The 20,331-nt window shown below is 42.7% G+C and overlaps 1 protein-coding gene across 3 annotated transcripts in view; it reads left to right on the top strand.

The window, feature by feature from the left end:
* The window catches only part of ctps1b (CTP synthase 1b), a 29,225-nt gene that overhangs the window by 7,518 nt on the left and 1,376 nt on the right, over positions 1–20,331 (top strand). For 2 of the 3 annotated variants that reach the window (XM_046333690.1, XM_046333691.1), the window contains exons 2-12: positions 4,947–5,127; positions 5,234–5,404; positions 5,590–5,690; positions 5,953–6,069; positions 6,359–6,442; positions 6,524–6,604; positions 6,764–6,915; positions 12,021–12,153; positions 12,446–12,534; positions 19,859–19,953; positions 20,159–20,221. In XM_046333690.1, coding sequence (XP_046189646.1) covers positions 4,962–5,127; positions 5,234–5,404; positions 5,590–5,690; positions 5,953–6,069; positions 6,359–6,442; positions 6,524–6,604; positions 6,764–6,915; positions 12,021–12,153; positions 12,446–12,534; positions 19,859–19,953; positions 20,159–20,221 — 1,252 coding nt within the window. In that variant the 5' untranslated portion in view covers positions 4,947–4,961. Of the gene's footprint in view, positions 1–4,946; positions 5,128–5,233; positions 5,405–5,472; positions 5,505–5,589; positions 5,691–5,952; positions 6,070–6,358; positions 6,443–6,523; positions 6,605–6,763; positions 6,916–12,020; positions 12,154–12,445; positions 12,535–19,858; positions 19,954–20,158; positions 20,222–20,331 lie in introns of those variants that run through there. The other variant, XM_046333692.1, reaches the window with a different exon arrangement.

The raw sequence follows: 20,331 nt of genomic DNA on the forward strand, positions 1-20,331 counted from the left end.
GGGGTTTAATGGCACAGGCAGGGAGCCCAGCCAACAGCGAGTTGCAGTAATCCAGACGGGAGATGACAAGTGCCTGGATTAGGACCTGTGCCGCTTCCTGTGTGAGGCAGGGTCGTACTCTGCGGATGTTGTAGAGCATGAACCTACAGGAACGGGCCACCGCCTTGATGTTAGTTGAGAACGACAGGGTGTTGTCCAGGATCACGCCAAGGTTCTTAGCGCTCTGGGAGGAGGACACAATGGAGTTGTCAACCGTGATGGCGAGATCATGGAACGGGCAGTCCTTCCCCGGGAGGAAGAGCAGCTCCGTCTTGCCGAAGTTCAGCTTGAGGTGGTGATCCGTCATCCACACTGATATGCCTGCCAGACATGCAGAGATGCGATTCGCCACCTGGTCATCAGAAGGGGGAAAGGAGAAGATTAATTGTGTGTCGTCTGCATAGCAATGATAGGAGAGACCATGTGAGGTTATGACAGAGCCAAGTGACTTGGTGTATAGCGAGAATAGGAGAGGGCCTAGAACAGAGCCCTGGGGGACACCAGTGGTGAGAGCGCATGGTGAGGAGACAGATTCTCGCCACGCCACCTGGTAGGAGCGACCTGTCAGGTAGGACGCAATCCAAGCGTGGGCCACGCCGGAGATGCCCAACTCGGAGAGGGTGGAGAGGAGTATCTGATGGTTCACAGTATCGAAGGCAGCCGATAGGTCTAGAAGGATGAGAGCAGAGGAGAGAGAGTTAGCTTTAGCGGTGCGGAGCACCTCCGTGATACAGAGAAGAGCAGTCTCAGTTGAATGACTAGTCTTGAAACCTGACTGATTTGGATCAAGAAGGTCATTCTGAGAGAGATAGCGGGAGAGCTGACCAAGGACGGCACGTTCAAGAGTTTTGGAGAGAAAAGAAAGAAGGGATACTGGTCTGTAGTTGTTGACATCGGAGGGATCGAGTGTAGGTTTTTTCAGAAGGGGTGCAACTCTCGCTCTCTTGAAGACGGAAGGGACGTAGCCAGCGGTCAGGGATAAGTTGATGAGCGAGGTGAGGTAAGGGAGAAGGTCTCCGGAAATGGTCTGGAGAAGAGAGGAGGGGATAGGGTCAAGCGGGCAGGTTGTTGGGCGGCCGGCCGTCACAAGACGCAAGATTTCATCTGGAGAGAGAGGGAGAAAGAGGTCAGAGCACAGGGTAGGGCACTGTGAGCAGAACCAGCGGTGTCGTTTGACTTAGCAAACGAGGATCGGATGTCGTCGACCTTCTTTTCAAAATGGTTGACGAAGTCATCTGCAGAGAGGGAGGAGGGGGGAGGGGGAGGAGGATTCAGGAGGGAGGAGAAGGTGGCAAAGAGCTTCCTAGGGTTAGAGGCAGATGCTTGGAATTTAGAGTGGTAGAAAGTGGCTTTAGCAGCAGAGACAGAGGAGGAAAATGTAGAGAGGAGGGAGTGAAAGGATGCCAGGTCCGCAGGGAGGCGAGTTTTCCTCCATTTCCGCTCGGCTGCCCGGAGCCCTGTTCTGTGAGCTCGCAATGAGTCGTCAAGCCACGGAGCGGGAGGGGAGGACCGAGCCGGCCTGGAAGATAGGGGACATAGAGAGTCAAAGGATGCAGAAAGGGAAGAGAGGAGGGTTGAGGAGGCAGAATCAGGAGATAGGTTTGAGCAGAGGGAAGAGATGATAGGATGGAAGAGGAGAGAGTAGCGGGGAGAGAGAGCGAAGGTTGGGACGGCGCGATACCATCCGAGTAGGGGCAGTGTGGGAAGTGTTGGATGAGAGCGAGAGGGAAAAGGATACAAGGTAGTGGTCGGAGACTTGGAGGGGAGTTGCAATGAGGTTAGTGGAAAAACAGCATCTAGTAAAGATGAGGTCGAGCGTATTGCCTGCCTTGTGAGTAGGGGGGAAGGTGAGAGGGTGAGGTCAAAAGAGGAGAGGAGTGGAAAGAAGGAGGCAGAGAGGAATGAGTCAAAGGTAGACGTGGGGAGTTTAAAGTCGCCCAGAACTGTGAGAGGTGAGCCATCCTCAGGAAAGGAGCTTATCAAGGCATCAAGCTCATTGATGAACTCTCCGAGGGGACCTGGAGGGCGATAAATGATAAGGATGTTAAGCTTGAAAGGGCTGGTAACTGTGACAGCATGAAATTCAAAGGAGGCGATAGACAGATGGGTAAGGGGAGAAAGAGAGAATGACCACTTGGGAGAGATAAGGATCCCGATGCCACCACCCCGCTGACCAGAAGCTCTCGGGGTGTGCGAGAACACGTGGGCGGACGAAGAGAGAGCAGTAGGAGTAGCAGTGTTATCTGTGGTGATCCATGTTTCTGTCAGTGCCAAGAAGTCGAGGGACTGGAGGGAGGCATAGGCTGAGATGAACTCTGCCTTGTTGGCTGCAGATCGGCAGTTCCAGAGGCTACCGGAGACCTGGAACTCCACGTGGGTCGTGCGCGCTGGGATCACCAGATTAGGGTGGCAGCGGCCACGCGGTGTGGAGCGTTTGTATGGTCTGTGCAGAGAGGAGAGAACAGGGATAGACAGACACATAGTTGACAGGCTACAGAAGAGGCTACGCTAATGCAAGGAGATTGGAATGACAAGTGGACTACACGTCTCAAATGTTCAGAAAGTTAAGCTTACGTAGCAAGAATCTTATTGACTAAAATTATTAAAATGATACAGTACTGCTGAAGTAGGCTAGCTGGCAGTGGCTGCGTTGTTGACTTTGTAGGCTAGCTGGCAGTGGCTGCGTTGTTGACACTACACTAATCAAGTTGTTCCGTTGAGTGTAATAGTTTCTACAGTGCTGCTATGCTATTAGATAGCATAGCTATGTGCTCGATTTTATACACCTGTCAGCAACGGGTGTGGCAGAAATAGCCGAATCCACTAATTTGAAGGGATGTCCCTTTGTGTATATATAGTGTATGTGTCACAACAATGAGTTTGGATTTGGTAATAATTGCATGCCGTCTATTTTCAATTTAGGACTTTGCAAACTGCTAGTGCCATTTAGAATTGATTAGCCTAGGCTATAACCCCCCCTAAACATAGACGGGTTCCACACTGAAAATATGCAAAAGCATTATTTTGATAAAGCGTATTTTCATCAGAATCATTAAGCCTAGACCTACTCACCAAACAGATGTTGGCTAAAACTGCTTAGACTAGTATAGTAGGAGGTAGGATAGTAAAATCTTTATCGGCAGTAGTGCTGAGCGATAAAAAAATTGAGGTCTGTTCGTTTTTCTGTTCTATTATTAAAAAATAATCCCGGTTTTTGGTTTCATAAGATTGTTGGTTTTAAACATTGAAAGCACTATCCATTTTGTGGGTTGAATGCTTTAACACAGAATAAAACAAATAATAAATGGCTTGTGATGGTTAATTTCTCACTTATTAACCATCATTTATTCACATTACTTTAATAAAATATTTAAATTGTGTCTATTACATTTCGGTTTATTTGATGACTTTATTATGATGACTTCAAGTCATAATCTCATTTCTATAGAGCTGCTGCTGCCTATGCTGTCTGACAAAAACACTATTTTAGTAGTTCTTCAATGTAAATAAGGCATCATTTTATGAATGCTGCGTACCAACTATCAATCACTTAGGTACCTCTCGAAGCAACTGCTCTCTATCCCTCTCGATCTGTCCACCACACAGACCGGAAAAGTAGATACGCAATGGATTTTGGTCATTGTAGTTAATGAGCACGTTTTCTGTGCTAAACTAATATATAACAAATATATAAATGCAACAAGTGTTGGTTTCATGAGCTGAATTAAAAGATCCCAGAAATGTCATATACACACAATTTGGTGCACAAAGTTGTTTACATCCTTGTTAGTGTGCATTTCTTTTTTGCCAAGATAGTCTATCCACCTGACAGGTGTGGCATATCAAGAAGCTGATTAAACAGCATGATTATTACCCAGGTGCACCTTGTGCTGGGGACAATAAAAGGCTGCGCTAAAATGTGCAGTTTTGCCACACAACAAATGCCACAGATGTCTCAAGTTTTGAGGGAGTGTGCAATTGTCATATTGACTGCAGGAATGTCTGCAAGAACCGCAGACCACGTGTAACCATGCCAGCCCAGGATCTCCACATCTGGCTTCTTCAATAGCGGGATCGTCTGAGACCAGCCATCCGGACCGTTGATGAAACTCGGGGTTTGCACAACTGAAGAAATTCTGCACAAACCGTCTCAGTGAAGATCATCTGCGTGCTTGTCGTCCTCATCGGGGTCGTAACCGACTTCAGTGGGCAAATGCTCACCTTTGATAGCCAATGGCACTCTGGAGAAGTGTGCTCTTCACAGATGAATACGGGTTTCAACTGTACGGGGCAGATGGCGAGTGGTTTTAATGTTGTGAACCGAGAACCCAACCGCCACTTTGGGGCAATGGTATGGGCAGGCATAAGCTACGGACAACAAACATAATCGCATTTTATCGATGGCAAATTGAATGCGCAGACGAGATACTGAGGCACATTGTCATGCCAATCATCCTCCGCCATCATATGTTTCAGCATGATAATGCACAGCCCCATGTCGCAAGGATCTATAGACAATTCATGGAAGCTGAAAATGTCCCAGTTCTTCCATGGCCTGCATACTCACCTGACATGTCACCCATTTGAGCATGTGTGGGATGCTCTGGATCGAAGTGTTACAATTCCCGCCAGTATCTAGCAACTTTGCACAGAGGAGTGGGACAACAATCCACAGGCCACAATCAACATCCTTATCAACTCTATGCGAAGGAGATACTGTGTGAGGCAAATGATGGTCACACCAGATACGGACTGGTTTTCTGATCCCTGTCCCAACCTTGAGGTCACAGAAAAAAACTATTGAACCGACGTCTCAGTTGTTTTAAAAACTGTACAATAACAGACATTTCGGTTAATCGCTCAGCACTAACCTAACATTGATTGTCATCTTCTATTTTTGTTTCTAGGTTTCACATGCCACTATGAAGTACATCTTGGTCACTGGAGGTGTCATATCCGGAATTGGCAAGGGCATCATTGCCAGTAGTGTGGGCTTAATCCTGAAGTCCTGTGGTCTGCATGTGACTGCCATCAAAATCGACCCCTACATCAACATTGATGCTGGCACCTTCTCACCTTATGAACATGGTGAGTGCATTTGGGTGGTGAGTTCTCTCAGACTAAAGCATTTAATCTGTGAGGGCTAGGCCAATGCATGCCTATCTAATTGACTTGAGCTGCATCACCCATCTAGGTGAAGTGTTTGTGTTGGACGATGGAGGTGAGGTGGACCTGGATTTAGGAAACTACGAGCGCTTCCTGGACATCAGGTTAACCAGGGACAACAACCTGACCACGGGCAAAATCTACCAGTCTGTCATCAACAAGGAGAGGAGGGGAGACTACTTGGGCAAAACTGTACAGGGTGAGCGAGAGAACAAGGGTTCTCCGCAAGGCAAGGGGCATTGGGATTAGGGCAACACCTGGAAACCTATTGACATCACTCCTAGCTGTTGTGTTGATTTGTAAGGGTCTCTCCATTGTCCTTTTTTCTATGCTGTTTCTGTGGATGCTGATTCTATTTTGCTGATGTTTTCTCTCTTATCTCAGTGGTGCCACACATCACAGATGCCATTCAGGAGTGGGTGGTGAAGCAGGCCAAGATCTCAGTGGATGACGATGGGGTGGAGCCACAAGTCTGTGTTATAGAGGTACGAGCCACAGCGTAGTCAAGTTTGTCTTATTATGGGTCATTCATTATAGGCCATTGTGATTGTCCCCATGAAGTTGTTATTGGTGTCTGTTTTCAGCCATAATATGGGTCATATTCATTAGGGCACACTGTAGCAAAACATTTCAAAATGTTGTGCAATGGAAATTGAGCAGTTCAGATAGTACCTAACCTTTTCAGATGGTTTCTTGCGTTTTTGCCTAGTGAATGTTGAGGTCTCAGGCTGTGTCCTGTTTTGACAGTTGGGAGGCACTGTGGGAGACATTGAGAGCATGCCATTTATCGAGGCCTTTAGACAGTTCCAGTTCAAGGTGAAGAGGGATAACTTCTGCAACATTCATGTCAGCTTAGTCCCACAGGTAAGAGCTTTAACACACACACACGCAGAGTAAGGCTTGTTTGAAAGACGATTTCAGCGTTGTGACAAAGCACATCTGTAGTACCAAAAATGTCCAAAACATTGTCAGCCCTTTACTGAATTAGTACATACACACATACAATTTAATCAAAACACAGTCTCTTACATAAGCATTGTAAAACATCATGAACACTTTAACTTCGTCTCAAAAGTACATCAGTTGTGTTTCAAGTAAAAGGTTTTACAATGATGCTTAACTGAGAACTGAAATGTCATTTGTCTGCCTTTAGCCCAGTGCCACAGGAGAACAGAAGACGAAACCCACTCAGAACAGTGTCCGAGAGCTCCGTGGACTAGGACTCTCTCCAGATCTGGTGAGTTAGATACTCCCTCATCCTTTTGCCTTGGGACTCTTGGAATTGGCTAACTATATGCTTCTCCTAATGTATTTTCAGATCATGTGCCGCTGTGCGACACCTCTGGAGAACGCTGTCAAAGAGAAGATCTCCATGTTTTGTCACGTAGAGCCCACGCAGGTAAGGCCTTCTCTGTCCGTGACGAATTTCCGTTTTCCGTTGCGTGCCTAAATGAACACAACCCAGAAAAAAGTGAATGTAACGTCAACCAGCAACATATCATATACTTTTGAAAAAACGTAATCCGATTCTTATGCTTTTCTCTCTCCCTGTCCCCAGGTGATCTGCGTGGCAGATGTGTCGTCCATCTACAGAGTACCCCTACTACTGGAGGAGCAGGGGGTGGTGGGCTATATCTGCCAGCGGCTGGACCTGCCTATTGAGATGAGGGCCAGGAAGATGCTCACCAAGTGGAAGGAGATGTCCGACAGGTGAAGGGGACCCCTGGCCCCGAGTCCAGTTGGACTGTTTTGGGCAGAAATAGGCTTCTGAATGTAGCACTACTCTGCTGTAGTACAATAGTGATGGGAAACAAAGCTACCTGAAGTATTGTGTTGAAATACTGTAGGTTCATTATTCAAGGCTTTACTCAATACAGCGTACACTAGTGGCAAATATTGCACGTAGTGTAGCCTTTTGTCTTCAACCAAAAGCAATAGCAAACCAGTCAGTTGGTTGTTCAACTAAACAAAGCTTAGGACATCATTGATCTCGTGCCTCTGATAAAGTGATACAGGCATCGGCACACTGCTTTCAAGTAGACTGCTCTGTGATTTCGACGCATGCCTCGGAGCTCCGGTATCAAATGTAACATCACTATAGTACAACATATGAGAAGGTTACTGTGGAGCTTAGACTTTTACTACATGCTGACATAGGGCAAGATTCAGACTCACTTCTCAGTAGTTGGTATTCAGACTGACCTTAAGCAGGTGCGTAGTGGGCTTTGCAGGTGTGGTACCCTTGCGCACGCAGAATAAATGTACTTCAACTGCTGAAATCCCTCTCACTTGCTGGCCATCAGATTTTCTCGCAGGGTTTTCATTCAAGAGGGTTTTCAGTACAGTTATCTGAAGCTACCCCTTTAAATGTGGTGTACATACATTTTTTTTTTCCAGTTAAGAACATTAGGGATCAATGAAAGAAAGCCATGTGGGCCTAAATAGACTTCTCATTTTTTCAGCACCAATTGGTAGATGTAAAAAAATACTCTGATCTTGTATATTATTTAGTGTTATGAAAGTATTTATGAATAATCATTTGTAAAAAAGAAACACTTTGGAGAGTCTTTACGCACAAAATATATTGGTGAAACAAAAATAGTGTTTTTTTTGGTATTTTGGCATTTTATTAGGATCCCCATTAGCTGTTGCAAAAGCAGCAGCTACTCCTCCTGGGGTCCACACAAAACATGAAACATAATACAGAATGACATAATAAAGAACATCAATAGACAAGAACAGCTCAAGGACAAAACTATATACATTGATTCATCTTGAAAGTTGCCATATTCAATTGTTCAATCCATGAAATATCAGAAGGTGAAAAAAATGCACATTAGTCCTAGAAATCTACCCTAATAATCCTTACTAATCATGGAACTGTGATGACAACGGTCCTGTCGGCCATTTCTGTATGGACCTCGCTTTGTGCACAGGGGCAGTTTGGAACTCGGTTGTGAGTGTTGCAGAAGATTTTTACACGCTAGGCACTTCAGCATTTGGCGGTCCTGTTCTGTGAGCTTGTGTGGCCTACCACTTCACGGCTGAGCCGTTGTTACTCCTAAACGTTTCCACTTCACAATCACAGCACATACAGTTGGCCGGGGCAGCTCTAGCAGGGCAGAAATTTTACTAACTGAATTGTTGGAAAGATGGCATCCTATGACGGTGCCACGTTGAAAGTCACTGAGATCTTCAGTAAGGCTATTCTACTGCCAATGTTTGTCTATGGAGATTGCATGGCTGTATGCTCGATTTTATACACCTGTCAGCAACGGGTGTGGCTGAAATAGCCTAATCCACTCATTTGAAAGGGTGTCTACATACTTCCTGCCATGTAGTGTACGTTAGCCTAATATGATCCACTATTGCTAGCGATTGTAAACTCTCCTTACAGACTCATGTTAAGCATTTCCAATCCAAAATTAAATCTAGAATTGGCTTCCTATATCGCAACAAAGCATCCTTCACTCATGCTGCCAAACATACCCTCGTAAAACTGATCATCCTACCGATCCTCGACTTCGGTGATGTCATCTATAAAATAGCCTCCAACACTACTCAACAAACTGGATGCAGTCTATCACAGTGCCATCCGTTTTGTCACCAAAGCCCCACACTACCCACCATTGCGACCTGTACTCTCTCGTTGGTTGGCCCTCGCTTCATACTCGTCGCCAAACCCACTGGCTACAGGTTATCTTTAAATCTCTGCGAGGTAAAGCCCCGCCTTATCTCAGCTCACTGGTCACCATAGCAGCACCCACTCGTAGCACGCGCTCCAGCAGGTATATCTCACTGGTCACCCCCAAAGCCAATTCCTCCTTTGGTCGTCTTTCCGTCCAGTTCTCTGCTGCCAATGACTGGAACGAACTGCAAAAATCTCTGAAGCTGGAGACTCTGAAGCTAGAATCTCACTCACTAGCTTTAAGCACCAGCTGTCAGAGCAGCTCACAGATCACTGCACCTGTACATAGCCCATCTGTAAACAGCCCATCTATCTACCTATCCCATCCCCATACAGTATTTATTTATTTATCTTGCTGCTTTGCACCCCAATATTTCTACTTGCACATTCATCTTCTGCACATCTACCATTCCAGTGTTTCAATTGCTATATTGTAATTACTTTGCCACCATGGCCTATTTATTGCCTTAACTCCCTTATCTTACCTCATTTGCACTCACTGTATATAGACTTTTGTTTTCTTTTGTTCTACTGTCTTATTGACTATGTTTTGTTTATTCCATGTGTAACTCTGTGTTGTTGTATGTGTCGAATTGCTATGCTTTATCTTGGCCAGGTCGCAGTTGCAAATGAGAACTTGTTCATAACTAGCCTACCTGGTTAAATAAAGGTGAAATAAAAAAACATGTAACACTATACAAATGTTTTTTTTTAAATACAGTAAAAAGTCCGGGCAAATAATTAAAACATTCAAGAAATCATAAATCAACTCTAGGTTTGGCGCTATACTGTCATTGGTGCAGAAGCCTATAGCTTCGGTCTCCAAATTTCATCTGAAGTTATAAGACCAGCATTTCATATACAGTGGGGCAAAAAAAGTATTTAGTCAGCCACCAATTTTGCAAGTTCTCCCACTTAAAAAGATGAGAGAGGCCTGTAATTTTCATCATAGGTACACTACGACTATGATCGGCAAAATGAGAGAAAAAAAATCCAGAAAATCACATTTTAGGATTTTTAATTAATTTATTTGCAAATTATGGTGGAAAATAAGTATTTGGTCACCTACAAACAAGATTTCTGGCTCTCACAGACCCCTTCGTTAAGAGGCTCCTCTGTCTCCCACTCGTTACCTGTATTAATGGCACCTGTTTGAACTTGTTATCAGTATAAAAGACACCTGTTCACAACCTCAAACAGTCACACTCCAAACTCTACTATGGCCAAGACCAAAGAGCTGTCAAAGGACACCAGAAACAAAATTGTAGACCTGCACCAGGCTGGGAAGACTGAATCTGCAATAGGCAAGCAGCTTGGTTTGAAGAAATCAATTGTGGGAGCAATTATTAGGAAATGGAAGACATACAAGACCACTGATAATCTCCCTTAATCTGGGGCTCCACGCAAGATCTCACCCCGTGGGATCAAAATGATCACAAGAGCGGTGAGCAAAAATCCCAGAACCACACGGGGGGACCTAGTGAATGACCTGCAGTAACACTCAACTCGTCGTGTTGGAGGACAAAGAATGCTGAGTTGCATCCAAATAACACCACACCTACTGTGAAGCATGGGGGTGGAAACATCATGCTTTGGGGCAGTTTGCCTGCAAAGGGACCAGCGTGACTGATCCGTGTAAAGGAAAGAATGAATGGGGCCATGTATCGTGAGATTTTGAGTGAAAACCTCCTTTCATCAGCAAGGGTATTGGAGATGAAAATTGGCTGGGTCTTTCAGCATGACAATGATCCCAAACACACCGCCCGGGCAACGAAGGAGTGGCTTCGTAAGAAGCATTTCAAGGTCCTGGAGTGGCCTAGCCAGTCTCCAGATCTCAACCCCATAGAAAATCTTTGGAGGGAGTTGAAAGTCCGTGTTGCCCAGCAACAGCCCCAAAAACATCGCTGCTCTAGAGGAGATCTGCATGGAGGAAAAACCTTCTGAAGACTTACAGAAAACGTTTGACCTCTGCCATTGCCAACAAAGGGTATACAACAAAGTATTGAGATAAACTTTTGTTATTGACCAAATACTTATTTTTCACCATAATTTGCAAATAAATTCATTAAAAATCCTACAATGTGATTTTCTGGATTTTTTTTCTCCATTTTATCTGGCATAGTTGAAGTGTACCTATGATGAAAATTACAGGCCTCTCTTCTTTTTAAGTGGGAGGACTTGCACAATTGGTGGCTGACTAAATACTTTTTTGCCCCACTGTAGGTCACTTTGGAAAAGGTGATATATTGATTTGCTTCAGTTTGCTGCCATTTTTGTATTTATTGTGGATCGATAACAATAACAATTTTATTGGTTGCATACAGATATTTAGCAGCAGCTACTCTTCCTAGGGTCCAGCAAAATTAAGGCGGTTATATAATTTTTAAAACATTACAATACTTTTCACAACACATTAAGTGTGTGCCCTCAGGCCACTATTCTACTACAACAAATCTACAACACAAAATCCATGCGTGCATGTGTGTGTGTATATTGCGTATGTTATCGTGTGTCTGTGTGCGTGTTTCAATATGACTGGGTTCAGATTTGTCAATACAGTCTCCAGCGATCATCAGTTAAAATAGATCTAAAACAATATTGTAATTTATATGTACGATCCCCTCATCCAAACAACTTACATGTTTACCTAGATCTTATCAATAGCTCTTATCAATTTGTAATTTACAGTGCATGGAGAATGTTGATATTTCTATCTGATAAAATAAAGTAGATGTTCACCTTGGAACTGACAAGTTGTTCGACGTTATTTATCATTTCATCGTGCCTAAAGGTGGTGGAATTATGCGGGAATTAAGTCAAGGTCAGAATACTGTTAGACACACCTCCGCTGCACCCTAATTCCTTTGATCTCCACCCAAAGTGAAAAGCGGTTGAATAGCATGCTATTCTCATGCTTTAGTTCAAGGTCAGAGTGCGCGTATAGAGAGAAGTGCATAAAAAGGGAATTATGTTCCATTTATGCACGATTAACTTGAATTTCCCCATACTGTATTGGGATTCTCACCCTGGTTTGATTGAGTATTTACCATGTTTTAGTCTAAAATATATATTGACTTGATACCCCAGGGTCCTCGGAACATGTTGGAACTAAACTGTCTCCTCTCAGGTCTGACCGACTCCTGGAACATGTGTCCATCGCCCTGGTAGGGAAGTACACAAAGTTCTCTGACTCATATGCCTCTGTCATCAAGGCCCTGGAGCACTCAGCCCTCGCCATCAACCACAAACTAGAGATCAAGGTATGGAACACAGTCACATTCACCCATGCTCCCTCTTTGGAGCGACTGCAGGTCCCTACGCACAGCATCTGTGTGTAGGAAGAGACGACTCTGCTTACATCGGTGGCATTGATGTTATCTTTTGTGCTAACCATACCTTGCGTGTCCTTAGACGAGGATTATGAGAAGCTCTGTTCTAATGGACTGTGTTAAATATGGCCTTATTTGTTATGTTATAATTAAAATGACGATTACTGTATGTCATGTTCTTATGTCACCCACCTCCCACTGACCCTCAGTCTTCCTCTTGCAGTTCATCGACTCTGCAGACCTAGAGCCAAATACACTGCAGGAGGAGCCTGTGAAGTACCACGAGGCCTGGCAGAAACTCTGCAGTGCTGAGTGAGTCTACAGCAAAATACCTACAATGAGTATACAAAACATTAAAAACACCTGCTCTTTCCATAACATAGGCTGACCAAGTGAAAGCTATGATGCGTTATTGATGTCACTTGTTAAATCCACTTCAAACAGTGTAGATGGGGAGGAGACAGGTTAAGGAAGGGTTATTTTTAATCCTTGAGACAGTTGAGACATGGATTGTGTATTTGTGTATTGTTGGATTCTGGAGTAAACTTTGAACATTTGTTATACTCAGAGCATAGGAACATTAGTTACACAAGAGACATGAGGGGTGCCATAATGAAGCTTGGGAGGGGCTGAGTGCAGGGAAAACAATTGCATGTGACACTATTGATAAGGTGAGAAACTGTTGAAGGCTCATTTACGTGTAGTAGCAGTATCAATATGGAGAGAGGTTGGTTTATGCCCTATGGGGAGAGGGAGACATGAGAGATGATGCGGGTTATCAATAATAGTGATATTTGAGGATGTACTGGAATAGGACATTAAGTTACATTTACATTTAAGTCATTTAGCAGACGCTCTTATCCAGAGCGACTTACAAATTAAGTCATCCGTATTCTCCAGTAATACATTTTCAGACGCTATGGTTTCGGTTCTAATGCAAGGTATTAAGTGCCGTGACCAATTAATTATTATCCGGGGAAGTGTGTAGCGCTAACTTGTCAACTAGTTAATAGAAGTTGTGTATTATAGACGGGAGTGAAGGAATCTAAAATATCCTGGACACCGTCGGGAGAGTTTATGGAATAATAACTATTGATATGTCGACAAACGGCTCCGATTCTCCCTGTAGAACAGAGCTAGGGATTTTAATGAAGCCATGGAGGCTCTGAAAGAGGCGCACAAGCATTCTACCAATTTGGCTGGAATATGGGACAAATTGAGAAAATTAGATAAAATTGGACAACATTTTCCTGCTGACGGAGAATTTGAAACAAATAAAGACTTCAGGGAGGCAATTAGGACTTGGCACAAAGACATAAAACCAGAATCAAAAGCTCAATATACCAGCGTTTTGATGTCAGCATTCTATCAACAAAAAGTGCATCACGATAAACCCAGAATGAGTACCAGGACTCTGCCACAGAAAGACGTAACGGGAGTGTATTGATCGAATTTGCAGTTCTGCTTTGATGGCAGGTTTGAACCCTGTGATCAAAACGGTATTTGCAGGGGTAGTAGATTTAATTCAAGACGATGTTTTGAGAGTGGAATATAGCTCTGCTAACCTCGCCGACGTGCGAGGGGTTAATAGGGCCATAGAGAAAAGCACTAACTATAGTTTGGCCAAAATGGCCAAGATAAGACAATGAAACGTAGCGGAAATGCATCACAGCGTAGGGAGACCGAGTCCCCTTTTTAGGTGTGGGGCTATTGGTCATTGGAAAAGGGAGTGTAAAGTGGGTATGGAACCTGCTGTATTCGTAGAAAATGCTGCCAGGCAAGCGTTTGCATCGTTTTGAAAACGGCAACAACAAATACTCTGGAAAGTAGCAGGAATGGAACTTTCACCTAGCGGTGTATAGTCTCTGTTCGATCGATTAGTGGTTCATAGAGATTGCAGTTTCTATATGATGGAAGACGTATGAGATCACATTTTAGCTAACTTTTTAGTAGAGGCCAGGGTTCAAATATTGCGGTTTCCTTACGACGGGAAATGGGCTAAATTTGCCACAGGAAAATGTATTTGGGGTTGAAGAATCTAGGCAAAATGCCAGGGGAATGAATTCTAAAGGTAACACATTTAAAATATATTGCCAAACACTCCTTGCAAACTCAGAAAGCCTTGGGTTTTTTGTTAATATCATGAGACATTTTGTGTTTTTATTTTTAAAATATATTTACGTTTTATGTCGTCTTTATTCTGAAAAAGATTTCTAGAATGGTTGAAAGGGTCGAGGAGTCACGAGGTATTGGTATAGGGGTTATCAAACCTAAAATGAACTTTTCATTTTTTTATGTGGTGAGGTGGTTATGGAGAATCATGGGGAAAAGAGACCAGTGAATCGTTAGACTCGGTGGCGAGATAATGTTGCCTTGTCTAAGGGTAGTACATGCAAAATAAAGGATGGGGTGGATTAAAACAAACATTTAATGATTGGAGAAAGGACAGTGGATTTACAAATAACAGGTTTGGTTTATAATTAATACTATTGGGCTGCTGATTAAAATGTAGCACAGTGAATGCTAACGAAATGTACACTCTTTTCCAGAAGACAGGGTTTTGTTATTTTTCGTTGGAAGGTTCCCGGAGATTGTGAGGGGAGTGCAGTTAGTGATATTTGGCATTTTTAGGTATTAACGTATCTGGATTAAGCCATAACCGAGTTCCAGATAATAAGTGAGGCCTGTTAATGTGTGTTCTGGACCTACAGTTCACCAGCACGCACACACCATTTATTGGTTACGAATGTGCGTCAGTGGTGTGTTGATACTGTGGGATTTATTGGATGGGGTCTTTTCAATTCGGTTAAATTGGGTATGCAGAAGGATGGACATGTTTTGAAAGGTATTTAAATGGTTTCTGAAATATCCTGGACACCGTGTTTCAATATGACTGGGTTCAGATTTGTCAATACAGTCTCCAGCGATCATAAGTTAAAATATATCTAAAACAATATTGTAATTTATATTTACGATCCCCTCATCCAAACAACTTACATGTTTACCTAGATCTTATCAATAGCTCTTATCAATTTGTAATTTACAGTGCATGGAGAATGTTGATATTTCTATCTGATAAAATAAAGTAGATGTTCACCTTGGAACTGACAAGTTGCTCGACCTTATTTATCATTTCATCGTGCCTAAAGGTGGTGGAATGGGAAAGAAAAGGGAGAGGAAACATTTTAAATGGGGTCGAATGCCCTGTATCCTAAAATGTCTTATGAAGTCTGTTCAACCTCTGTAGAAATTATCGAAATGGGGATTTAATTATAAAATGAATGAGCAACACCAGTCTCTATCAAAACTGTACCATTACTTTAGGAGATTATTATTATTTCCGTAGGGAGTTATAAAGAGTTGTAGTTCTAAATTGATTTTTTATTCTAATTTGTTTATTTTTTATTTAACATATTGTTTTTGAATCACGTGTTCGACGGGGTAAATTACCAGTTCCCCGAGGAAAATATATGTTATAAGGGATGACAGTGACTTCAAATGGATTGTGATATATGTATTGCTCATTTCATTTTGTGTTTTTGTTTCGATACAAATTTCACCCGATTGGGATACTGGAGTGTGGAATTCTGCGAGGGGTTAGGGTGCTAACTTCACGATCTGGTAACTCTTCCGAGAGGTCGCCAGCTGAATAAGGGTGTATGGACTGATTTAGAAAATGGGTTTAGCAGTAACACGTATGTTATGCTTTTTGACATTTTTCATAGATATAATGTTATTAAGAAATGCTTGTCTGGATTTCCTGAAACAGAAATTAAATTAACTAAACTGTTGTTATGATCTGTGCTTTTTGAGGTTATCGTGGAAGGTGACGTCATACCGTGTCTTAATGCATGGTAGGAATAATTTGGCCACAAACAGTGTGTGCGAACCTCAAAACCCTCCCTAACCATCTGAAGAAAGAGCGACAAAGGCGTGCAACGCGACAGTGACTTTTAACACTCCTGAGTCCGAGCCATAAACCGGGGCCGTAGTGCTGAGAGCGCGTGTGGAGTGAGCGTGGAGAGAGAGAGCGGCTCAGGTGAGAGGCTCATGTACGTGGGAGAAACGTGTGTATCTACTTGGATATTAAAATCGGGACGTTATCAAGGGCCATAAAATGTGACAGGCAAAAGTTACATGTGCCGTTGGGAAAACGATATCTGAAAAAGACACGCTAGAATGACAAGTGCCGGGTGGTGGTGGCGGGGGGGGTGTCCTACACACTGCGTACAATTTGGACTAAGAATGCATTGAGATACTGATCTTAATAAGAATAGTTATTGCCGGAAATAAATGGTTGTTTATAAATGTATGTTCTAACGGGGATGATGTGTGCTAAATTGAGGAACTGGAATTTGAGTCCTAGACTCAAAGTAAGCACTAAGGACTGTCATTCTAAATTTGGGTTGGATAATTTATAGAATGTTTTAGTTCTGATTTGGACACAGCGGGAGAGAGTTGCTACAGAACGATGAGGGGTGGGGGCGCTGCTAAAATGTATTTGGCCGAGAGAGTCTCCAGAAACTTTATCTCGAAGTGTCATCCTAAAGGGAGGTGGTTTGTTTAGCTTGGGACAACCATGAACATTTTTTGTTCTCTTTTGTTTTACCCTGTACTCAGAATTGTTATGTTAAATCACATCAATGGGCGGTGCTAAGTTATTAAACATGTATTTTTTAAATTCGTCTTTCCTTTTCATGTCAATCTGTTTTTAGGTTTTGGGAAACATAAGAGTGATTGTTGTTCCAGAGGAGGGAAGGATGTATATTGACAAATTGATTTGAGAATGTGTATGTTTATAACTGTAAAAAATGCATTAGGAGTAGTGACTAGTGTGTTATGGGTTAGATGTTATGATAGCGGAGTATCATTCTCAGAGACTCTATATTGTTACAGGAGATCGCTCATAGGAGAGGGCTAATCGGTATACAATATGGGGATTTAGTTGAACATTACACATACCTAGATCATGGTGAGAGTAGAAGATTGGTAGCATTACAGACACTATGGTAAACATTCAGGAAATCTGTGACTGAGTTTTGCCAACTCGTGAGGGACAGTAACTGGAGGGAGAGAGGGAGAGAGGTCCGAGTCAAGTCTCAAGTCCTAAACAAGTCATAATGTGCTCTTCACCAAATGTAATACCATTTCATATTTTTAACAAGAGTAATAGTATATTACATTTACGCAAATCATGAATGCTTTAAAAAAAATATCTTTATTTATTACTTTCCAAATAAATTTGATATTTCCTTGGAAATACATGGTTAGCTATGAGAAAGACCCTCTCTCTCTGTAACAGCGGGAGAGGCGGGGTAGGCTGGGTCGGGTTGTGTGGGGTGGTTGCTTTCCTGTAGATGAATTAAGCAGCAGAGTATCTGCTGGCCATCCAACATGGCAATTCACATAGAAATACATCACCTACAACAGCCTTTGCCGTGTAGAATCGAGAACAGATCTATATATTGCATTTCTATCTGGAAAACTGTATCTAAATGCGGTGCCTTAGATGAAATAAGCCGCCGTTCTTCATTAATTTACAATGGAGAAAGCTCAAAACTGCAGAGGACAGCAGAGAGAGGGATGGTGGGATTTGTGTGAAGCATAAACACAATCAGAGGTTTAAGCACTTGCCGTAATCAGCAAGTTAGGAAGAATACACAACCATTCTAGGAGGCACTCTGCCACAAATGTGCTTTGATCTTTTCCAGCTCCAAACAGCGTGGTGGTGAGTCGATCTGCAAGTCTAATCTAGGCGAGCAGTGAGGAGCGCACATAACAATACAGGTTCCAGACATCACAAGCCAGCTAAAAGAAACCCATGAAACAAACACGTTACACACACTCTTTTAAGCCGATGTATAACACTTGTATTTTTATGTTTATTATGACTATTTCTGTAATTTTGAATTTGGCGCTCTGCAATTTCACCGGATGTTGTCGAGGTAGGTTGCTAGCGGAACGCCTGCGCCAGAGAGAATAAACACACAACCTCGTGTGATGGATAGCTGTCGGCTATATTAGCCACGACTTACCATTCTTCATGCAGCTTCAAATGTCGAACAAAGTTGGAAATTGTTGCGCCTCCGTCTTTAATTTTCTTCCCGCATGTTTTGCAAGTTGCAATCCGTTTTTTGTTTATATAGCAGGTCTTTATATCTGAAAATAATAATTTGGGGTATCATCTTTCCAAGAGCTCCATCTGAATTCACCCGCCGACGTTCCTTTGCACTGCCACTCACAATTTGATTGGCTGCTGTCCGATTCAAACTAATCCGTTAAATGAAGAGTTGATGCGCTGCACACTTTAATAGCATAATTTTTTATATTTTGGCTTGGGGAAGATATCAAGTCAGGTCGAGTCATAAGGCTCAAATCATGAGTCATTGGTGTTAAAGTCAGTCGAGCTGCAAGTCATCATATTTGTGATTCGAGTCTGATCAGAATTTCTGATGGAACTGTAAAGAGTGACATACAGAATAGGCGTTCCATCTGACATGGAACAAGACAGCAGACTCAGCTGGAATGTCATTTTGTTGTGTGATGAGAGATGGAAATAAAATGGTGTATGGTGTGGTCATAGAACCATAAGTCTCTGAGTTTGTAAACCTCACGGTGGAGTTTGTTCTGTCATTGTTCGTTCATATCTAATCATGTATTATCTTTTATTTTTGATTCATGTTTTTTTTAGCATTTTTTCATTTATAAGTAATTTCCAAGTTTATGTCAATTGAACAGTGGGACGCCATTGTTCAAAAAGAGGGACTGTTGGATTCTGGAGTAAACTTTGAACATTGTTATACTCAAGAGTATAGGAACATTAGTTACACAAGAGACATGAGAGGTGCCATAATGGAGCTTGGGAGGGGCTGACTACAGGGAAAACAATTGCATGTGACGGTATTTGATAATAAGTGGAGAAACCACTGAAGGCTCATATCACTTAGTTTCCTGCTTAGCAAGAATGATGCGATGTTTAGAGATGAAGAGGAGACTCCACCCAAAGTGAGGTATGAATACCACCTCGGGGGAAGCCATTTATTGGTCTGAATACAGCTCTGTCGACCCTTTGGGAAGAATTAAACTTGGTCAAGCTTCTTTAGTGTCCGTGAGTGATTTACTCAAAAGATGAGAACTTAACAGAATGAATGGGCAAGACAAAATATGTAAGTGCCTTTTGAACAGGGTATGGTAGTAGGTGCCTGACACTGGTTTGTGTCAAAAACTGCAACTCTGCTGGGTTTTTCATGCTCCAAAGTTTCCTGTGTGTATCAAGAATGGTCCACCCAAAGGACACCCAGTCAACTTTTTTCTTAACTGTGTTGTTGCTTAAGGGTTCGTGAGTAAGCATTTCACTGGATAAGAGCGTCTGCTAAATGACTTAAATGTAAGGTCTACATGTGTTGTGTTCCCTTTAGAAAGCTTTCGATGCCTTGTTTTGAGAATTGAGACTATTCTGAGGGCAAAAGGAGGGGGGGGGGGTGCAACTCAATATAATAGGCTGCTTGACACCATAAATCCCACAGCATTTACATGAGCATTGTGAATAAAAAATGTTTCTGTGTAATTGTAACCCTAAGCCAAGGGAGCTGTGTTCTCCTGTCAGTGAAGGATCAATGTTGTCTCATGCACACAGTGGTGTCTTGGTACCTGGAGGCTTCGGTGTACGGGGGACAGAGGGGAAAATCCAGGCTATCAGCTGGGCAAGGAAAAAGAAAAAGCCATTTTTAGGTAAGATGTATTTATGCATTAATGAAATACAAACGAATCAATAGTAATAGTATTGTCATGTATCATGTGTCAGTTTAGCATGTTTTGTTAAATGGAAATGATATTCTGTATGTCAATCTTTATAGTTCCATCAGAACTTCTGATCAGACTAGTTCAGCCTGACTTTTTTTATTGCACACATTTAATCCCAATTGTCTTGTTGCAGGGGTATGTTTGGGCATGCAGTTGGCAGTGTGTGAATTTGCCCGCAATGTTCTTGGCTGGCAAGGTAATATTTGAATCAGTAATCGTTATATCCTCGAGGTGTATGTTGCGTAATTCCAGAATGTTCATAAGTTAAATGTTCAACTCTCAAACCTTATAATGGAACTGAAATAC

Source organism: Oncorhynchus gorbuscha, unplaced genomic scaffold (genome assembly GCF_021184085.1).
Source record: "Oncorhynchus gorbuscha isolate QuinsamMale2020 ecotype Even-year unplaced genomic scaffold, OgorEven_v1.0 Un_scaffold_5:::fragment_6:::debris, whole genome shotgun sequence".
In the NCBI taxonomy this organism is placed as follows: domain Eukaryota; kingdom Metazoa; phylum Chordata; class Actinopteri; order Salmoniformes; family Salmonidae; genus Oncorhynchus; species Oncorhynchus gorbuscha.